Source organism: Trachypithecus francoisi, unplaced genomic scaffold, assembly GCF_009764315.1.
Source record: "Trachypithecus francoisi isolate TF-2019V2 unplaced genomic scaffold, Tfra_2.0 Lachesis_group13, whole genome shotgun sequence".
NCBI lineage: Eukaryota > Metazoa > Chordata > Mammalia > Primates > Cercopithecidae > Trachypithecus > Trachypithecus francoisi.
In genome coordinates, this window is record NW_022681458.1 from 88,144,667 (window position 1) to 88,167,082 (window position 22,416).

Here is a 22,416-nt window from a genome sequence, read left to right on the forward strand (position 1 = left end):
AATTAACAACAAAGATTCACCTCCAAAGACTTCAGAAATGTAAAGGGCTATGTTCTCTTCGAGTTTTACCACATGCCAATGGTTTAGGTTAAGTCAAGCTATTGCAGTTGAGTAGTTAATTCAATAAATCCTAGTGGCTTTTCCTAGTTGCTAGATGGAGGAGTCCTATACTTTAGTGCTCTTACTAAGAATCATCTGTGTGTTTTTTAAAAATACACATTTCCTGGACCACAAACCTCAGATATTTTAACACTGTAAAATCTAGGTGAGGGCCTGCAAGTCAGCATTTTAATAAGAATCCCATGAGATTACGATACAGGGAGTCCCAAGACCTCATCTTGAAAAACTCTGGAAATGAATTACTGTAAATTGTGCAGTTCCTTGTCACTGCACGATGACACATCTTAACCAAAACTGCTTGTCCCCCAACTACGATTTTCCTGTGCTTACATTTAAAAATTAACTAGATTATCCATAAGGCATGTTGACTTCCTTTATCCATAGAAGTCCTGATCATGACAAATGTAGTGTCAGCCCTATTTCAACCCACTTCACATTAGTATGGTAATTCACCCATACCAATCTCCCACACAGCAAATGAAAAATGTCCACCCTAAGATGTTAAGGGCTGTATTAATTAAATTTTCTATAAAACACTGCAATGAAAACCATACAGAAAATAACATATATGCAAATATCCTTTCTCTGTATTTTTGTGATTTCAGCCTTGACAAAAGGAAAGTCAGGAAATGGTGGAATATACCAATCCTAAGTGCAAAAAGACATTTCACTATCAATAGAGTAAACTGCCCAATTAAATTGAGGCAGGCAGTTAGGAAGGCTGAATTAAAATTCTCAGACTGCTGAGTAAGGTGGCCATCACAGTTTGCACAGGACTTTCTTGGTTTTAGCACTGAGTTTCACATGTTCTGGAAAACCTTTCAGCCTCAGGCAAACTAAGACAGTTGTCACCCTACTTCATGCTTCAATATTTAAGTTTTTTTTTTTAAGTCTGCAGAAAATTTCTACAATTACCTATCAAAATAAAATAATAAAGTAGGATTTTATTTAGGAACTCCTCATAAAAAGTTGCTTTAGATTGAAAAGGAATCTGTGGTCCCAAAAGTTTGAGTTTTGACCTATGAATTACTGATAAGATATGTCTTAAAGAGAAATAAATTCACAATTAAGAAGCAATGAATAACAAATAAATAACAATGGAAATTACCAGGAGGAGCCTACTTCGAGATGTCCAATCTATACAAATACATGTGTCATTTGTTTTTCCTGATAAGGTAGCAAGTCTTCTAAAACACCAGGAATTAATTTAAAAGGAATCAGCAATCTGGGCAGAAACAGGGAAACTAGAGAGGTAAACACGACACCCCTGACTTAGATTATGGCTATAACAAGAGTGTGGCGCTCTCAGGTTAATGACCCAGAAACCGCAATTAGGAAGGATAAAGTACATTTCCAATGGTCAGTAGAGTCCTACCTCACTTACCATAACACTAGGTAGTTTGCTGATCACTGTCTTTTGACAGATCACTAAAAAGTAATGATAATTACAATTAATAAAGCTAAATATTGTCCAATCATTAAGAGAGGAAAATTACAGGTACACCTCAATTATTCACAAATGGAGCTTCTACTTTGATATATTCATTAGAAAATTCCTAGCTGTTTTTCACTAATAAGGAAAAGAGTCAATGGCTTGATAGTGCTGTTTTATTTATCATTCTTAATTTATCATTTTTATTTATCCAGGTGTCTTGGCTTTTTAAGTAGCCTACAGAACTTCGGGAGGAAGAATCCTGGGGCCATTTTTCCCTAATCACAAGTAACATCTTGGAAACCAAGGGCTTTTTTTGGTTATTTTAAACAGTCCCAGGTTGTCTGAGCCAGAAAATTTCATGAAGGACCCAATTACCTCTGGTCAAGCCTATTGTAACAGCTTAATAACTGGGCTGTCTCGAGTCTCAGCCACACTCAATCCATCCTCCACCTGCAGCCAGAGGCATCTTTCTAGCACACCAATATGATCATGGCATTCTCTTGCTTAAAATCCTTCAAGAGCTTTATGGCCTGTAAAATTAGGTCCAAACTGTTATCCAGGGCTAATTCTAGGTTCATCTCCAGTCAGTTCCCCTAGACTTGTTCTACACTCTCATCATACCAAATTATTTCTGATGCCCCTAATAAAATGAATCCTAAGTGCCTGCACTTGTCTCTGGCCAGAAGGCTTAGCTCCCTGTACTCGCCTGTTAAGCTTCTGCTTCACTTTCAGGTTTCAGTTCACACCATGTTCTCAGGAGAGACTTCTCAGACCTCCGTTGGAAGAAATCCATTAGGGACCACTCCTCTAGGTCCCTGCTGTAGCCTAACTTATTCATTTGAGTACACAGTGCTACTACTTGATTTTGCTCAGTTCCTTTCTCCCTCCGGACTATGGACTTTCTCCTTAATCAATCTTATGCTATCTTGAACCTAAAATAACATGGGTAACCAACAAACACTTATTGATTAATTTCCTGTAAGAAAAAATTCCACAAGAGTAAGCTTATAAGAGGAAGGCAACTCTATTAAAATCAGTTAAAAATAAAAACAAAGATCAAGTGTGTTTACTAGGTTCTACCACTTTCCAGGATCTATGGCATATAAAAGAGCCATAAACAAGGTCCATAACCAATATCGGAAGTTTATAGTTTATTCAGAGATGTAGCAAAACACTTGAGATAAATATAATACAATTATACATATATACATTAGGAAAACATTTTGATAAAAGTATTCAGAATATTAGAAATAGGATTTTGTCTAATAATGTGCTAATTATACGAGCAATGTATGCATAAGAAGAGTTGCAAGCAAATGACCGATATTAACTGACAATTTGCAAAATAAAATTCATAGCCAATAGAGAGACACAACAATTTCAATCTCACTACTATTAATAATCAAAGAGAAAAAATATTGAAAAAATAAAATAATTATGTCCATTATTAGCAAGGGTATGAGGAAATGGGCACTTGGTAGCAACCCTGAAATATGTATTACGAACCAGCAGATATATGTGGGCCTTTACCCAGAAATTCTGTCTGCAGAGAATTTATCTAAAATGGTAGAGTTGGTGAGAAGTAAATTGAAACTAGGGCCTATAAATGTATTTAACCTTATTAAAAATGAAATGCCTCAAGATCCAAAACTAGGAGATAAATAATAAAAAATTGAGATATATAAACTAGCATACAGTAAAGTCATTAAAACTAATGGTGTAGATCAGTAACTTGACATGAAACAGATTAATAATAGATTAAACAATAAGTCAGTTATAACATGGCACACGTAGCATAAGTATATCTGAATATAAACCCTGGAAGTTTACTCACAAATGTGTTGACAGTGCAATAGATAAAATTAAGAGTAAAGTCTTTATATTTTGCATACTTGTACTTTTTTTCTATAATAAGAATGCATTTAATAGCACTTGCATAGTAAAAGTTGTGTTTTAATAAGGTATTAAATAAAAACTATGGATTAAAGTGCCCAGGGAAGATTCAACAAATATGTCACTCTTGTGCTATATGAGAAAAGACAGAAATCCTATCCTAGGCAGTGAAAAATGACATGATCACAAATATGGGAGGCAAGAATGAGCATCAGTGTATGAGCAGTACCACAGGAAGGGCAAACTAATTTTCTCAATAAGAAATGTGTGTGTTTTGATGGAGCCGTCATTAGGGGCTTTGAGCACAAGTATATCACGAAAGTAGTGCTGTACACAAATTTACCAGGCAGCAGTGTGCTATCTGTATGCAAACAGAGATCCTCCAGGTACTAAATCCATTTCTGAGACAACTACTGCGATTTAGAAGTACCATGATGTGGACTTAAAAAGGAACAGTTGAATTGAGAGTTATTACTAACAGGGAGTAGCAGCCAGGTACCCTCCCCGCTTGGAGCATTTGTAATTGCTGATACTTCTATCTGGAAAGTTCTACTCTGAGTTATTAGTATTGGCTTTGCTCAAAATACTGAGTTTCAGCTCAACTATCACCTGTTTACTCAGCCTTCCCTGACTTCCCTACATTCCCAATCCCTCTTGCCTCACTGCAATTTTTTCCCAAAGCACTTATCATTTTCTAACATTCTAGATGATGCACTTCATTCTGTTTATTGTCTGTATCCCACATAACGTAAGTATCCATACAGGACAGGGATTTTGTTTTGCAAACTGTGTCTCCTAAAGTCTGGAATTGTTTAGCCTACAATACCTGTTCAATAAGCATTTGCTGGATGAACAAATTAATTAAATATAAAAAGAAAAAAACAGGGGCTGGGATAAAATAGCTACCATTAATAGAAGCAGATTTTCTGAATGAGGATATAATTTGAGGGTAAGTTGATGACTTTGTATTTGAACAAGGTGACGTTGAATTAAAATACTGACATTCAAGTGGGAAAAAATGGCCTAGAAATTAAATAACAAATAGAAGATCACAGCTGGGGGGAAGTTTCATAGTTGGAGATAAAAGAAATGATGGGCTTGTGAGCACTTTGTGAATTCACTAAAAGGAAGGAAATATCTAGACTAGAAAGGAAAAACTAAAAAATAGTTACAGGAGAGAGGAGGAGTAAGAAGAGGCAGGGATGTAGGATATATGAACAAATGTAAAATACAAAAAGAAAGAAAAAAGAGAGAAAGTGGGGAAAATGTAGTATGTCTGAATTTCAGAAAGAACCTTAAATGTATAAAGGGACAAATAAATAACAGGTTTTTATTTTTTTCCAGTATGAAAGAACTGAAAATATTTCAGAGCAAACAGAAAGGAATCAATGGGATTTTAGATGTCAGGGATGCTAAGAACTGGAGCTTGAGTCATGGGTGGTGGAAAGCAATGCATAAGAAACATTTGTAGCTATAAAAGACATAGTTTTGGAAAAGAATAGACACTTTTCTCCAGACACCAGGAAAGAGAAAGAGAAGCTGACTATGAGAAAAGAATAGAGATAAAGAAATGTATAAAAATTGAAGTGTCACATTCTTTTTAATAGACTAGGTGGAGAGATGACATGCCAAGGCAGGGATGGGACAGCTGGGACTGGGAGTGTAGAAAGAGAGAAAAGGTCTAAAATAGATCCCATGGGGAGCAGGCCTGAGAGTACAGAAAAGACAATTAAAAAGACTGCCAAATAGCAGCAGAAACCAGATTGAAGTTTGAAAGCATGGAGTTCTAATGAGCCAAATCTGCAATGCTTTGTTTGCCTCTAGCAGTGCTCTCTCTCCTGGGAGAAGTTGCAAAGAGAGCAAGAATGAGAGGTAACCTCTGTTTTGAAATTTGCTAGATGAGCAAAGATGTAAAGCTTATTAATGAAGAGGCAAAGCTTAAGAGTGAAAATCCAACTCATCTGAAGCAAGGAGGGCAACAAACCTGTGTCTGATCAATGAAGAGTACTTCCAAAAAAGTGGGGAAAGTAACATTTGAGTCCTGGGCTGAAAGCTGAAACTTCCAAGGAAATTAGAAAGCTAATTTCTCACTTCCCTCCCCCTACCACTCCTGCTGAGACCACAACAATGGGAATGAGCAAAAACTAAATGAAATGAGAAGATTCTTACCACCAGCGCAGTGCGGTGAATGGAGAAATTGGGTAGGGGTGCTAGGGTAGGAGGGTAAAAGAGAGAATACAATTAATACAAAAGTGGTAGCTGTCTAAAATTTTGTGCATTTTTGAGACATCAGAGTGTCTCAGAATGCATTTCCAAGACATTCAGAATGACTAATTTTTAAATGAACTACATGCAACCCACTATGGGTAAAAAGTGGATTTTTTCTTGTTATATACACTTTGAGATTACTAAATTATTACTCTTTCATATAAATACAGGCTCTGCTTTTTAATGAAATCCTAACACTTCCTATTGGTGCAATAAAACCATCTAGAATGCAGATACGGCCCTTCCTCCTCTCTGACTTCTCACCCCACTCTCCACATGGCTCACTCTGCTACAACCACCTCCATCTTTTTTTTAGTTCCCAGAATAAATCAAGCTCATTTCCAGCTCAGGGCCCTTGCACCAGCTGTTCCACAGCGTCTGCCACGCTCTTCCCCCAGACTGGCCCAGAAGGGCCTTCTGGATAGTCAGGTCTCAGCTTAAGTGTCCCCTCTTCAGACCTTCCCTGAATATTAGCTTAAAGCAGCCTACAGGAACCCTTTATCCCTATCCCATCACCTTGGTTTTGTTGTTTGTTTATTTTTAGACACACGGTCTCACTGTATCACCCAGGCTCAAGCAATCCTTCCACTTCTCCTCCTGAGTATGGTTCCTCACTCCCCAGCAGCACAATGCTATCTGATATTTCCCTTATTTATCTGGGTGTTGTACTCTGCCACCGCCTTAGAATATAACCCCCCTGAGGAAAGAAATTCTGTCTGTCCAGGTCACGCTACATCTCTAGCATCTCACACACTTTCAAGCACACAACACACATTCAATACATACTTATCTAATACATGAGTGACTGAATGATGAAAAGTTGTTTTTTAATGCTAAATATGATAGAAAGTTACATCAACTAACTTTATTCACAAAGTAGTGAAAAGTTTATTCACAAGATAGTAAGAAGTAAAAACAGTATCCTTGTTCCCTGAAACAATCCCATAAGATCATATTTCTCTTGTTCTAGGCAATACATATTATGAGAAGGTAAAGTTGATTGTGAGTGAAAGGATAAAGGAAGAAACATCCTTAAAGATGAACCTAAATAAACCTCAGTAAAATTTTAAATGATCAAATGGACATAAAAATGTCTTTGTTATTTTTACGAGGCTCGGGGAGGTCTGGAAATATACAGAGATTTTATAGAGTTTGAACAGTGTGGGATTTAATTAGTTAGGGCATGCACACAAACAAAATGTCGGATAAATTTTCCACAAAATAAATTCTATAAATTAAGAGTAATGTTTTTCTTATTTGTCTTGCTATATTAGATCTAGAAAACAGGCTTAATTAAGAGGTTAAGAGGAAGTGGACTTTAAGCTCTTCTCTATAAAAGGCAATCTCTAAATAAGAAATTCAATCTCCAACCAAGTTTTCACATTTTCTGTGGAAAGTATTATCTTCCAGCTTATTATTTTTTTAAGGCAGGAGGGAGGAAGTGGTAAAATAATATCTATAATTCTGATAAACAATTTATGTTATAAAACTTTATAATCTCATATAGGATATTATGTACTAACCATGATCCTCTGAAAAATAGGTAAAATTTACAAACAACCTGCTTCAGTATGCCCTTAAGATGCCATGTAAGAGCCAAATATCAAAAGAATGAATAAGGATACCACAGACATATCCAAATTGAGAGACATTCTACAAAATGCTTGGCCTAATTTTTCAAGTATATTAAGGTTAAGAAACACAAAATAATGTTGAAGAACTATTTCATCTTTAGACTGTGATTTTATAGAAAAATGGATTCACTCCTAACAAATATATACAGTATTTAGGGAAAAACATAAATGAATGAATGGGTAGCTAAATAGATAAGTAGATGGATAGATCTAATAAAACATGTTTAAGGCTATCAAGTGAAACAAAAATGCATTCATGTCAGTGATGAGAATAGTAATAAGCAATCGGTAAACTATAAGCAGATGTATGAAAGAAAGAACCATATGCCATAAGAAATAAACCAATAAAAGTGGCAACATCTGTTTTTAAGCCCTAATACATTACTACTTTAATAAATGAGATGAATCAAAATGGAAATGTAAAGATTTCTTAGACTAAGAGCCTTTATAAATTGGTTATACTTTTTACCAATATATGGTATTTTTAAAAATATTATGATATTTCAATTATAAGTTGAAAAAATGAGTGGGAGCTTTAAATCATAAAATAGTATGCAGAAATAAAATTTCATATATAGATTAATACATTAAATCTTTTTTCACTGCCCTTAAAATCGTAATAATAATAGTGCTTCAGTAACTAATAATAGTGCTTCAGTTTAAAATACTACAAGCAGCTTTGAGGTGGTTATTATATCATCCTCACTTTGAAGAGGAGGAAAAGAAGCTTTAAGAGAGTAGATATGTTGCACAAATTTCAGATAGGTGTTATGTGACAGACATGCTAAAATTACAATGACTTGCCTCCCTCTGTTCCTTGGACAATACTGACTGCTACATAATCAAGGATCTTCCACCTTGGTATAAAGCTTGAATTTATCTACAGTATTGCCAGTGCTAATTTCAATATTGCTATAGTTTATACATAATCATTAGCATTATATAATTGAGATGATACTAGTAGAAAACAATTAAAAGCTAAAATATTTCTTGTCTTCTCAGTACTTGTAGAAAGTGTAGAACTCAAAATACACACACACACACACACACACATATACATATACATATAATCATATGGATACTACATTATTAATCGCAAACATCCAGTAGGTTCCAGACTAACTGAGAAATGTTTAGGCCCCAAATAATATGCTCATAACTACTGTTTATTTCCTTTGTCAACTTAACTGTCCTCAGACAACAGCAAATGGTATTGGTATTTGGGGCAGATCAATGTAATATTGCATGCTAAGGAAAAACATATAGCACATAGCTATACAGGAGCAGGAAAAGAATACAAATCTCTTTTTGAAATGAAATTTTGGTCAAGGTTCAGCTGAGGAAATCCGCTGACCCACTTCGAAATTAAAATGCTGCTTTAGCACACACAGCATACACAGATACACACACAGGGAATTTTCCACTGAGGTTGCACATAGCGGATATCAAAGCTCTATCAATGACACCTCAAATCACCATCCCCAAGGCCAGAATATGCATGCTGACTTCAGGCTACTCACTAATTACCCTACATTTTTTGAGCCTTAAATCTTTAAAGAAAAATCATGATTATAAGAAAGTCAAGTTTGTAATTATAATAGAACATCATAATCATTTATAAGAAGTCATCTCACTTTTTTTTTTTTACTGTGAGTGTTCCTGAGTTAATATTATGTATGTAACCATCAACACAGTACATTTTCATTTTCAAAACGGTATCAATTTAATGTTACAAATAAATAAAATGCAAATCATTACTTTCACTATTGTAAACTCCGAGTCATTTCGCCCAATTCATGACAGGTATTGTGCATATCATATAATGTCATTATGGTATAAAGAAACTTTATGGCATATCTGTTTTTACTCACCAGTTGTTTCCACAATGCCTTCTAGGATGACGACAATCTCGAACTGTTCAGTTTGCATGCTTCGCTGGGATAGGTCATAAAAGGGGCTTTTGGCATCGATCACGTGGCAAATTGTGAGGGGGGACACAAGAAAAAGTTGATCTGCCCCTGTACTAAAACCTACATCCAGTTCAAGTTGGTCAAGGGGAAGGAACTCACCCTCAGGTGTCTGCCGAGACTAGACAAGCACACAGAAAAAGAGAAGAAATCACCACTTGTACTGAAAATTTCAAGGCAGCCCAACAGTAATTTACATCATTGCCAACATTCTGCACTATCAATCATCTGCAACAAAATCCAAACAAATCATTATGCAACTATGTTCTAGCAAATGGGCCGAAATCCCACATAGCTCATGCGGAACATACATGCATTATTTATAATACACAACTTGCTATAATTACCATTCCCTAACTCATGAGCTTTGGAGAAATGCCTGGTCCAACAATGGTTGTTAGCACAAACTGTGGAACTGAGTGTGCATGTGCTGCTGCTTGACAGCAATCACTGCAGGATAACTCATTGCATGCCAGATATTTTTTTTTCTCGACAAAGCAAATAAGTAAGTAGGCAATTTTATGGAGTGTGTTAAAGCTGACAAAGATTGACCATCATTTAGAAGGAGATTTATTGATTACTAAAAGTCAAAACACAACAATTTATTTTTCAGACTTTCAAAAAGTAACAAACACATATAAAATGGAACAGAAGAGTGAAGATGTTCTCATATTAAGCTCTGTTATGTACACAAGAGCTTACATAATAAAAATAAATGGCAGATGTTGTTAGCTAATGGTTTTCAAACTCCTAATAATAAACTGCATTATAAATATTTGCTTCTCTGTCATTCCATGAGTTTTAAAACACAGTGAAAAAACTGCACTAAATTGAACTTTCTTTAATCAAAATGCAATTTCGAAAAGCTATACCGGAGAAACATAATTTAATGAAATGTTTCTAAGGTAGTGGCATTCAGTTTCAGTATAAATCACTCTAAAGCTTAATTAAGTAAATTGTGTTCATGCTAGGACTCTATGAGAAAATTTAATATGACTATTAAAAATGAGCAAACTATGAGAGTAAAATTACTCATCTTCGTTTTCTCTTTGTTTTCCATCTGTCACATATAATAATCATGCACAAGCAAACATATACATTTAATTTACGTAATTATGGGGTGAAATAAAGGCTAGGTAGTTAGGAATTAAATACAGAAAAAATGGGGGAAGGTGGAGCACGCTGCTGGTCAAACGGGACTTTGATGAATCCAATATATTTTAGCAGATTCTATGTAAAACAAATTTAATAACAAAACAATCTATAAGACTGGTCTGCCCAATGAAATTATAGTTTGAAGACAAAATTCTTACCCTCAGAGTTCCAAAAAAAAAAAATGCATTGACCTTTTATGTGGAGTAAGTGAGTCTGAAAACACTGAGAAATGTGGCTTAGCAACATGTCCTTTGTGGCAAAACAGAACGAAGGGTTCCAAATTGGTGGTGCTTTATTACGGCAGCAATGGTTACAAAGAGTTTCAACAGGAGAATTAGTCAACTAGAGAGGCTATTTTGTAGTTAGAAATATTCAGGGATACTATTTGTGTAGACAAAATCCTAATGAAAGGGAGACTATTTTTCTTCTCTAACTTGTGTGTAGCTGAAAAAAGAAGACTATGAAAAAAAATGATTCCTGACAAACAAATAAAAGAGCCCATTGAAAAATCTGATGGTGCAAAAATTAAAACAGCAGCTCTAGCAACCAATGTTGGAGAAAACTAGGCGTGTCCAAGACATCCTGAAAATGCTCCCAAAAGAGCTTTTTTGAGTCACCTGTTTTTCTAAATCTATTCTCAAATTAGTAAAATATAAATGAGACCAACATCTTTCCAACTACATGGCTGTATAACAAGTATTGATTAATATAACAAAATAAATGCCAAACACAAAACAAAATTAAAGCAGCAAAAACAAAAACCTTGTGTCATTTTTCTCTCACCTACTAAGAAACAGGTGCTATATAAACACAAGGTGGTATTCTGATGTGTATAATTAATTTGGGTCTTTTTGCTGATCATTCTAAGTTCTGCTTTTCCTGAACTACATGGCATTGTTGACAATAATAATTCTTTTAGAAACTAAATCTCCCATTTATTCTAAAGTAATTTTCCCCAAAGAAGATATATTTTCCCAAGTATTATATATGTACACAAACACTAAAATTTGTCTTCCTTTTTCATACATTTGTTATTTATACCTGTGCCTCATTCTAAAAGGCTTTAGAGTAAGCTATTAAATTTTGTATTCCCTAATCACTTAACAACCCATGGATATAAGTGGCCTAGAAACAGGCAGGCTATCAGGAGGATGACACCTTGGAATAAGAAATACTTTATTTTTACCAAAGTAGTTCATTCAGACATAAGTAATTTTGGCTTAAATATGCATAGATCTGTTCCATTCAGACGTAATATACCTTCTGATTTTAAATATTTGCTCTATACACTCAAAATTACACCTGTACTCAAAATTATCCTATCCCCTCCCTCCCACCGCAAATACTTGATATCCTATCCAGGTCTTCCTATTATATGACACTTTGGGAAACATGCTTTCAATGCTTATACATTTTTCAGATAAGTGAAATTCTTTACATATGTATTGAATTATTTACATATGTATCCAGTGGATACTATATGACTTAACCTTTCTTTAAATGACAAAGATGCTACACATATTCACAATTTTATTGCCCAGTTCCTTCTTACTTTATATTAGGTCACCAAATATTTCAACTATTAATGTGTTCACCTCCCTGATTTTCTTTCTTCCTTGACTTTGTAGTACACTGAGGAGCCTCTTAATCACTGAAATTCCATAGACTTTGGCTCAGGTCAAAAGTGAAGGGTGTGGTTATAATGTGGCAGGTGCCTGGAATACTAGACTTGTTTGAAGTCTGAGCTTCTGACTACAGCCAAGTTATCCTAGCAGGATTTAGTCACATGCTTTTGATGCTCTCAAAACCTATACATGCTTACCAAATACATTTTCAGAAGCACATACATTCTACTTTAGGCTTCTAAATAATTCTAATCTAGGCTGTCCTCATTCTGGTGCAATTCTGGTGATTTGCAGGAGGAAAAAAAAAAAAAAAGCCTGTGTCTTAGTTTTAAATCTCAACTTGTATAAGAGGAGTGAGAGAGTGTTTGAATGTTTGTTCAAGGAACTGTGATAAACACATGTATATGAAAGTGAAAGGAAAAATAAAGGTGAGTTATGTATGTGTCTTTATAAAATCAATTTTCTTCCATAACTTGAGTATATAATAAATTGGCACCACTGATATTCCATCAGTTTCATATTATTTAGCAATTAACTACCATATTTCACTCAAAAATATTTGATAATAAGCAGAATATTTTGAGATAAAAACCAATTTAACCTTTCTTCATTGTGTCATATTAAGCATTACAAGAAACCTTCCATTGATAGAGCCATATGTTGATGGTGCAGTTATCTCCTTTAGCTCAATAAACTTTCTAATTCCCAAGGAAACATAGAACCAGGATCATTTTCTAGATACAAATGTATAAATTGATATGGTCTAGATCAACAATAATTTAAATTATTTTCAAATTCAAAGCGATTGCTAAAAGTTAAGATTTATGCAGTAAATTATTTAAATCTCTAAAAAGGTTGATTACTAAGTTTAACCTTTAGTTTGTAAGAAAATTATTTAGAATCACAAGAACTGTGGAATAAATAAGGAAGAAAGAAGTTTAAAGAAAGTGAATAAAAATTATTAATTCTTAAAAATTTAGAAGCTAATTTGAAAAAACTATGACTTGAGAATGACTTCCATACAACCTCTCCTTTCAATTTTATAGAATCTTGGGAAGGAAATAAAGGTCTTTCCACCATTTTAGTATATCTTGTTGATTGCATTACAAAAAATTCTGGGAGTTATAAAAGTTGAAGAAATCTAGAGCTTAAAATTTGTTTAAATAAATTAATTGTTTAAATTAACTGTCCAAAAAGTTATAATGTGAACATCAGGCATTTTTCGATAATTCTGTACAATTTTGGTTGTGGCAATAATTTTGAAGTTACTTGTAATACATATATCATTTAATAATAATATTTCAATTATTCACATTTTCATTATATGTAAATACCCTATGTGTAGAATTTAAGTGTTGTGCCACATTTTATAGTCATTTATACTAATTTCAAAGAAGCAATTCAAGTCAAAGGCCTTTGAACTTCCTTAGAGCCCCAAAAGAGGCCTACAAGATAATCAACTACAATTCTCACTATAGGTGGAAAAAGAATCAAAAGTCACAGGTGCCTAGAAGGGACCATCATTTTCATGTACTTTGCAGGCAAACAGTCTTCATATTACAGAGGGCAACTGTTAAGTGCTTATTCAAAGACAGACAGACACTCACATACATATACATAGATGATCCTAGGATACACATTTAGCACTGCCCTGGCACAAGCGAATCCACATTTGGCCCCCCTCCTTCTGGTGGATATGTGGCCAAGTGTCCACATTCATTTGTCAAGGCCACATTTCACCAATGCAATCCATATCTTTGCTCCCTTTCTCTCTCCCATCTCTCTAATGTGTAACTATGTTCTTTCCTACCTTGGAGTGAGGCTTAAGGAATTCTGAATAGCACATTAAATCACTACTGCCCTACACTATGGATTGATCTCTAACATATTCTAAAGTTTGATCCATGCCTCATTTGATCCATGCCTCACCACCTTTCACAAGTCCTTGCTGGAAAAGGGCCCACAGGGCCAGTGGTCTGGGAAGGAAAGCAAAGGAGGCTAAGACGGAGAGAGCAGGCCATTCTTGCCTACCACCTCCCCACCATTTTATCTGTAATTTCACTTATACTCTTTATACCTGTAATATGCATTTATGTGTGTGTGTGCGTGTATGTGTGCATGCTGAATATATGCTGCAGTCATAAAAAAAATTACATGGAATGAGGTCAGAGTAATATCTGGAAACTAACACTGGGAAATGACCCAAACGCAGGTACCAGGATCAGAGACAAAAGTACCTTGTGACCCAAAGCAGTTAGGGCAATGGCTTTGGTGCCCAGACCAAAATTTAAGTAGTCAGGTGGAGGGGAATATAGACCTAGAATTTTATTGGCATTGTCTACAATTACATTGTACATTTATTTGGACTCCTTCAGCTTGAAATTACATGAATACTAGGTGGAAAACTATGACCCAATGTCAAGTCCAAAATAAGGATTTTTAATGCTGAGCCAGTTAACCCACAAAAATATGTTCAATTTTATGAAAAGAACATTTCTTATATAATGCAATGTAATTTATCTTATAATAGATTACGTGAGACTTTCATACCATTCAAATGAAAGAGCAGCTTTCTAATTCTTTGAGGGCCTTTGTGGCATTTATAATAACTGAGGACAGGCTTTGTAACCCTACTGCACATTTCCTCCTACTCGCCAAACACCCTCCAATCTATCAAGTGCTTTTTCCTGCTTCTCTTTATCATTTGTTCTTACCTACTGCTGTTTATTTGTGGGTCTTCATGCCCCTAATTTCTGTTCACTTTTTATTCCCTGAGCACAAGCCACCCTTTACTTTTCAGGAATCATATTAAAAATAAAAAGCCAAACCAAACAAAATGTATTACTACTATTTCGAAGAGAATAATAATTATATTTTTAGAAGCCAAGTTCTATACTTATTAGAGAATTAGTATACTTGTGTCAGAGAAAGAAAAACTGGACTAAATAGGAACTGTGCTAATTTTAAGGATAAAATGAATCTACCTGAAGAACTCACCAATCAATATGGGACCTAGCTCCTGAGCCTTCTGAGGTACTCAGCTTTAGACCTCTTGAGTATTTTTACTAATGGCTTAGATGATATTCAGAAGAACAGGACTTTTACAAATATAGCTATTCATTTGTGGATTTTATTTTTGGAAAGGGAGGTAAATAATTGTCTCCTGATTAAAAATAAAGTTCAAATTGGCCATGGTCAATTGGTGAAGAGTCAGTTATAAAATTAAGATCATACTGAGTCAAAAACATAATCACATTTCATTGCAAGATATAAAATGAAAGCAAACCTATAAATATATGAGAAAACTGCAGGAATCCTGTGATTCAGGAATCGTGGTTAGATTAGCAAAATGTTAGGACGTATGAGGAGGATAAAGAGCTTAATGGTTTTTCAGATCACCACATTTTTATTGCATCTGCACTTGATCATAGTCATATGGAGAAAGAAGACAATATCCAATTTGGAATATATATATAAATATATACATATATATATGTGGAGGATAAAAGAAGGTGAGCACAAAAATAACATACGTGATGTTAGAAGAGGAAAGGAATGTACTCTACTACCTTTTGACAAGTGAAAGTTAAGGACTGCACAGCTGACCTCTTAGGAAAGAAAGAGGATGCCTATTGGCAATAAATAGAACTACAAGGAAGTAACATTATGCTTCCAGAAAATTAATCCTTATCTTTTTGTTTCAAAATATGAATGCAATCATAGTTTATTTTATGTTTATATAAAAAATGTGTGCTGACTGGATGAAGATAAATATATACATGATGGCCTTGAGATAATAAATTTGTAATTTATTGAACAGTGTATCAAAGAATAGTAATTAATCCTTGCCCTAACAAGTTGTATGCCTGGGTCTATTAACCATTATTATTAGGTTGGTAGAAAGGAGTAAGTAAGACTTCCAAATCCTTTAAACCCAGCACTAAACTATAGGGTTCAACATTACAGCTACTGGTCTCAACTCCCTAATCCAGGCATTTTAATAAAAACTTTCAATTGGATGACATAGTAACTTAGCATAGCCATGATACTAGCTAGTCCCTATTTTCTGGGTAAAGCCAAAAAAGAAAAGACAGCTGAAATAAATGGAAAATTCAAGTAAAAATTCAATATGGGGAGGAGAGGAAGAAAGAATATTCACCTTAAAAGAGCTGTCTGTAGCTATATTCATAGTTCAATCACAGATTTTAATGAGGAACTTCAAACTATAGCCTTTGATTTTTATTTAATCTACTTTCTTTTTTTATGAGCAGAAAAAGGACTGACCCCTCCAGGCATAAAGTTGAAAGATCTGTATTTGACTACTGAAAGAAATTTTAGTGTTTGCAAGGCTGGACGACAGGAATAGAGATGAGATAAAATGTGCTTTCAAATAAGTGAAAAGCATAATTAAAAATTAGGCAAAGAAGTTTTACAAAAAAACTTCCATCAAAAGTTAGGCATTTGAAAACTATTATGCATGAGAAATTTCATAACAGAAAGCATTAGAAAGCCATGCCCATGTTCTTATTGTCTCCCCAAGAATAAAAAAGTGCTTTATAATTATTAAATAGAACTGTTGTATTTATCTAAAGAAGCTTTTATTTAGCAAATAAGAAAACAGCAATAGAAAAATTAGTAAATTAAATTAGGTAATAGGAAAAGCATACACGCACTATAGTTACTAGCATTAAATATTATACTGGATTTTGTTGCCTTAAAAATTCTACACATTCTGCATTAAAGACACATACATTTTGCATTTAAATTGTTAAATCGAAGTTTAAAGGGGGAAACTGTGTGTACATTTAATAATAATAATGTATAAAACTGATAGGGACATATTATTACTTCAAGATTTTGGTATAGCTTCTCTTTAAAAATAGAGTTGACTGTTTTAGGTCACTTAATCTCAGTCCCTAAGAGAAAATGAGAACAACTTGTTAAAGGCAAATATCCCCTCTAATTTTGCTGAATGTTATTATTTCCCCAATAAAACATGACTCCTTTTTAATGAAGTCTGAGGAATAACAAGAGCTACAATAATCCATTTAAATTACCATGGCTACAGGAAATATTAACTTTAAACAAATTACACTAACTGGCTAGTTGAAAAGTTACCCACGGATCAACTCTCTCCCTTTACAAAAAACAGGGGAGAATTTCACCATCATTTTGTTTAAATATAAATTGATGCCACAGGTAAATCGTGTTTACGTCTAGCACTGACATCTTCCTAACGAATCAAAAGTAAAAGACTTTATAAGAATATTATACGTATTATTTTAATTAGATGTTTTTATCACCTTGTGTTAATATAGCACCTTGCTCCAAATTTGTCAACACTATAAATCTTTCATATTTTTAATTAGCATACTCTTTATGGTATATGTGGTATACTCCTTAGGCAGAAAAATTATAATCAGTACTCTGCACCAGTGTAGAGACTGGGTGCTTCAGAATCATCGTACCTTTGTATCAAGAAAAGAAACAAAAACTAACATATAGGTTAACTCTAATTATGACTGGCTTTGTTGAAATAAAATGTAATAAAATCTATAAACATCAATAATATTTTGTCTAGAAAAGACATCTGTAATAAATAACCTTCTATGTTTGAAAAACTAGAGAATGACTATAAATAACCTTTAATGTCTAATTTTCAATTTCCATTACATCAATTAATACGGTAAACTACTCTTCAGTAAGTCTCAAAGTGATTCATAAACACGGATTGCTTGAACAGAAACCTTGCCACTGTAGTAACAAAGTATTTCTATCTGTCTAGTAGGCCTAACCTAAAGAAACAGGTGCTATATTGTGGTCTATGCAAAGATACAGACACATACAGTTACCACTGTAATAACATATCTACAACACAACTGCTCAGCTTGATCTGACAAACTGCTTGGTTCAAACAGTGGTCAATAACAATACACTAAGTTAAATTTTGTATGCAGTTCACTGAAATGAATTATATATGAATATGATCTACCCAAATTATTTATTCATAGTTACCTTAATGAACACTTACATCAGAACCAGGTTGATAATTTTCTACCACGGTATACAAAATTCAGTTTATTTACTGTATGTAGCACAGTAAATATGTATATGATATGAAGTGACAGGACAAGTGAACTGCTTTAATTTAAACACTTTACTGAGCAACTTAGTCAAGGATAATTATGTTAACATCTTGTAAATGAATAATGAAAATGACACAAGAGCAAAACTTTTTAAAAGCACATTAGATCTCTTTTAACTACAACCTTAAGTTGGGGCTGTGTAAAACAATATGTACTTGTAGAGTAGAAATTGAAATTTCAAAGGCAAAATCTCAAATATTGATCAGATTTTCATTTTATTAATACTAAATTCAGAATCTGGCTTCAGTTCTCTACACAACCTCAGATAAATATTTTTCATGGTATGAACTATTTATTTAAGGCTATCTTTTTCAATTTATGAACATTTGAAAACTACTAAGACAAATCCCTCTAGGGAAAAAAATGAATTGTAAATCACACAGAGACAAACAACAGGGCTTTAAGTCTCCCTTCCCAGATTCTAATTGGATGAGTGATTAAGAAGGACTTCTCTTGTTTGTGGTGGTGCCCTCTAACGACTAGACGGACCTTGCTTTAATAATCACTCCATGTGCAATTTGTTTTAGCATTTACACCGTTGATGGTAGGATGTAATCTTCTTTAATGGATACTGAAAGCTTCAAGTGAAATCTAATTGACAAAGGCTTCATAGAAACAGGCAATTAAGAATAAAATTAACAAGAGGTCCTACAGGAAAAGCATCAAGCTTTCAAAGAATACTTCTCTAAGAAAATATTTGGTAAAAATTAAAATGTAAAAGAACCAAGTGTGGTTTCTTCCACTTTATTATCTGCTTCCTGTATCTGTGTGTTTGTTAAAAAGATGACCACAGAGTTAAAGTCATTGGGTCTAGAGGAGTAATCAGCCTCCAATATTATTAGGTGGAAAAAAAAAGAAAAGAAAAAAAATAAGAAAAGCCCATCGTGAAAGTTGAGGCAAGTTCAGCACCTAATTCTTCAAAATAACAGCTGTTCAGTTGAGTTCTAGTACCTCACATTGAATGAGGTAGTGTGTCGACAACAAATAAAATCGCTCTGGAGAGCGAAACAACAGAGACAGGAAAGGGAACAGGGCACTAATTGCCCTCATGGCTCCAGGAGCCAACACTAGTCCTCAAGTGTTTTTAGTCCAGTAAGTGATACAAGCACATCCGAAGAAATGACGAATATAAACAAGAGCACGAGAGTGAGTGGAAAAGGAACAGAATTGTCAACCGCATTCTTTGCCCAGTCCTCCAACCCCCAACCTCACAAAAGGAAGTTTACCTGTGGCGATAGGTAGAACCAGGGGAGGGGGCCCGGGCTGGTTCTCAGACGAATTACTCCCCGGGTTTGGGGGACGCAGGTCTCCTGGTAGGGAAGGGGCGGGGAGCACTTACTTTGAGCAGCTTGCAGCGGATCTGCGCGGAGACCATGTGGCTGTTGCGCAGGTTGCCCACCCGGAACATAAGCGTGAGTTTTCCGTCCCTCATGGAGATCACCGCGTGCTCGCTGAACATGAGGGTCTCGGCGCGCTTCTTGGGCTGGGACATCTTGATAAACATGCAGCCGATGAGGAAGGCGTCCACGATGGAGCCCAGGATGGACTGGAAGAGGAAGAGGATGATGCCCTCGGGGCACTTGTCTGTGATGTATCGGTAGCCATAGCCGATGGTGGCCTCGGTCTCAATGAAGAAGAGGAAGGCAGAAGGGAAGTTATAGACATTGGCCACGCAAGGCGTGTAGTTACCGACGTGGGCTTTGTTCAGGTCGCCCCGAGTGTAGGCGATCACCCACCACATGGATGCCATGAAGAGCCAGGCCACGGTGTAGGTGAGAATGAAGATGAAGAGGTTCCAGCGCCACTTGAGGTCCACCAGCGTGGTGAAGAGGTCCGAGAGGTAGCGGCTAGTCTCGCTGCCCAGGTTGCCGTGCTGTACATTGCACCGGCCGTTCTTGTCCACGAACCGCTGCCGCTTCTTCTTGGGCACAAGCTGCTGCTGAGGGTCCTGGCCTGGACCCTGGGGCTGCAAGCCCGAGCCGCTGGACGATGTGGTCACTACCTGGTAATCGTCCCCAAATTTCCTTCGGAGTGCAGACATAATACGAAGGGGCGAGCCAGATTCAAACGCAAAGCGAAGGCGCAGGAGCTGGGCGCTGCAAACTAGCACCAATAAAGAAGTGGGGGCGGGGGAGGAAAGGGGGCGAAGCGAGCGCTCCTGGGTGGGGGGCGCACCCGGCAGGTAGCTGCGGTCTCTGCCCCCTGCAGAAGACGCCTCTCCTTCTCCCCTAGGACGGAGGCTTTCTTGCCAAGGTGAGTCTTAAAAAAGTGTTCTCCCGCACTCAAGGCAGGAGGGATGCAAGGACCAGGAACCCAAGCGCAATTTTGCCTCCAAGCTTCCCGAGGCTCCTCTTTTCTTTCTCCACCACCGGCATCCCGCGTCACCTCTTGACTCCCCACAGCCCTCCTGATTATCCTGCAGTACCCCCAAACTGGCTGCTTAAAATAAATGAGTTGACCAGCGAGCCCCAACCCACCTGCCAACTCGCTGGCTGACTAAGAAGCTGGCTTTACCTGCCTGGACCAGACCCTCCCCCCTCCCCGCCGCTCCCCAATCTCCCGCCCCCTGGGACCGCTCCCCGCACCCCCGGCGCACCTGTCTCCTATCTTTTAGCCAAAATCCCGCCCAAAGGCATGTCTGCCGGGTACTGGTGCAACGCCCCCTACCCGCGCCCTCCGGGCTCAGATTCCCGGGTTCCGGACTCCAGAGACCTGTCCGCCTGGGGTCCCCCGACCGCCGAGTTTCCGCGGGCGCCACCGGGGCCCTCCGGCGGACCCTCAGGGGCCCGCAGGCCGCCCCCGCACTCAGCTGAGACACGGCAGTGCGCGAAGCCTGGGCACTCACCCAGCGGGAGAGGGCAGGAGGCGGCGCAGCGGGCGGTAGCGGCAGCCTGGCCTCGCACTCTGCGCTCACGGCTGTTTTCCTCGTTCCCACTTTTCCTGGTGTATCACGATGGGCGCCAATGCAGGTCCCCCAAGCTCCGCACCTCCCTGAGGGCACCGCGCTGTCCCTGCCAGAAAGATCCTTGGCGCACAGACCACAGAATGACTCGAGCGGGGGCTCGTGGGTTTCTTGGCGCTGTGCCCTCCTTCCAGGCGACAGCGGTGCTGCTGGACGGGGCTCGAGCCTTGGGCTGCCGGTCAGACTTTCAGGTTAAACAGTAGCGCCGCTCTAGCTTTTCCTCTGCCTCTTCCTTCTTCTGTCCCCCACTCCTTTTCAGCGCCTCGGTGGCCCCGGGTGGAAGATGCGAGGCGCAAGCTGGGGCAGCAGGAATGTGGTGTGTGTGGTGGTGCGTGTGATCAGCTGCAGAGCCGCGCTAGCCCCGCCTGTCCCTGCCTTCCCCCGCTGCTCCACCAGCCTGAATTGCACCTCCGAGCCTCAGTTGAGCCTGCAGTGTCTGGCAGCTCAGGAAAAGCGAGCCCCTCCAATGAGAAGCGGCTCTAAATCTGCTCCCAAACGCCCGCCAACTCTCCTTCCTCGCCCCCTGCATCAGTCAGAAAGCCCCCAGCAAAAAGCAAATGCTGCTCTCTGAAAGAAGAGAAGTACAATATGTCTCTATAACTGGGCACTTGTTTAAACGGATGCCTGGATTTGGGGTTGCATCATAAACAGAGATCCCAACTGGCTCTGAGGTAGGCATATTCAGAACTCAAAGTTGCAGGAAGCAGGAGGGGCCTTAGGATGAGAACAGAAAGGAGAGAGACACTAATAGAAATCCTTTCTGGAAATGGCTCTATTAGAAAGGCTCAGAATATCTAGAGTTAATGTGTGCCTGTAATTGAAGGAAGAAGGCTGGATTTTAATGGCCTCAGCCTGGCAGTTAACTTAATGGAGGGGCAAAGTGCAGAAATAGCTAATAGAGTGCCCATGAGTAAATACCAGCTTGTTTACCACATTTCACGTTTGCTTTAAAATGCCATGGTATCTTACGGCATATTTCAGTCAGCCCAGATACATGAAGTTGATTTTGTTGGAAATTCATCAGATCATGGCATTATAAAAGCAAAGGGCTGCTATAAGTTTCCCATGGAAAGGAAAATAAGTACATAATTTACTCTATTCATTCTCTGCCAATAGGTACTCCTCTCTACCTCTCTACTTATAAACCAACTGCAGGAAAGTGCATGTCAGGTTGTCAGCCATAAGCAGGGGACTCTTTCACTGTTATTTGG

General features: G+C 37.3%; 1 protein-coding gene across 2 annotated transcripts in view; it reads right to left on the minus strand.

Moving 5' to 3' along the window:
• The window catches only part of KCNJ3 (potassium inwardly rectifying channel subfamily J member 3), a 159,275-nt gene extending 138,493 nt beyond the window's left edge, over positions 1 to 20,782 (minus strand). Inside the window, exons 1-2 of one of the 2 annotated variants that reach the window (XM_033231447.1) lie at positions 19,583 to 20,781; positions 9,222 to 9,438 (exon numbers count right to left, since the gene is read on the minus strand). In XM_033231447.1, coding sequence (XP_033087338.1) covers positions 9,222 to 9,438; positions 19,583 to 20,284 — 919 coding nt within the window. In that variant the 5' untranslated portion in view covers positions 20,285 to 20,781. Of the gene's footprint in view, positions 1 to 9,221; positions 9,439 to 19,582 lie in introns of both variants that reach the window. The other variant, XM_033231448.1, reaches the window with a different exon arrangement.
• Between the last annotated feature and the right edge of the window lie 1,634 nt (positions 20,783 to 22,416).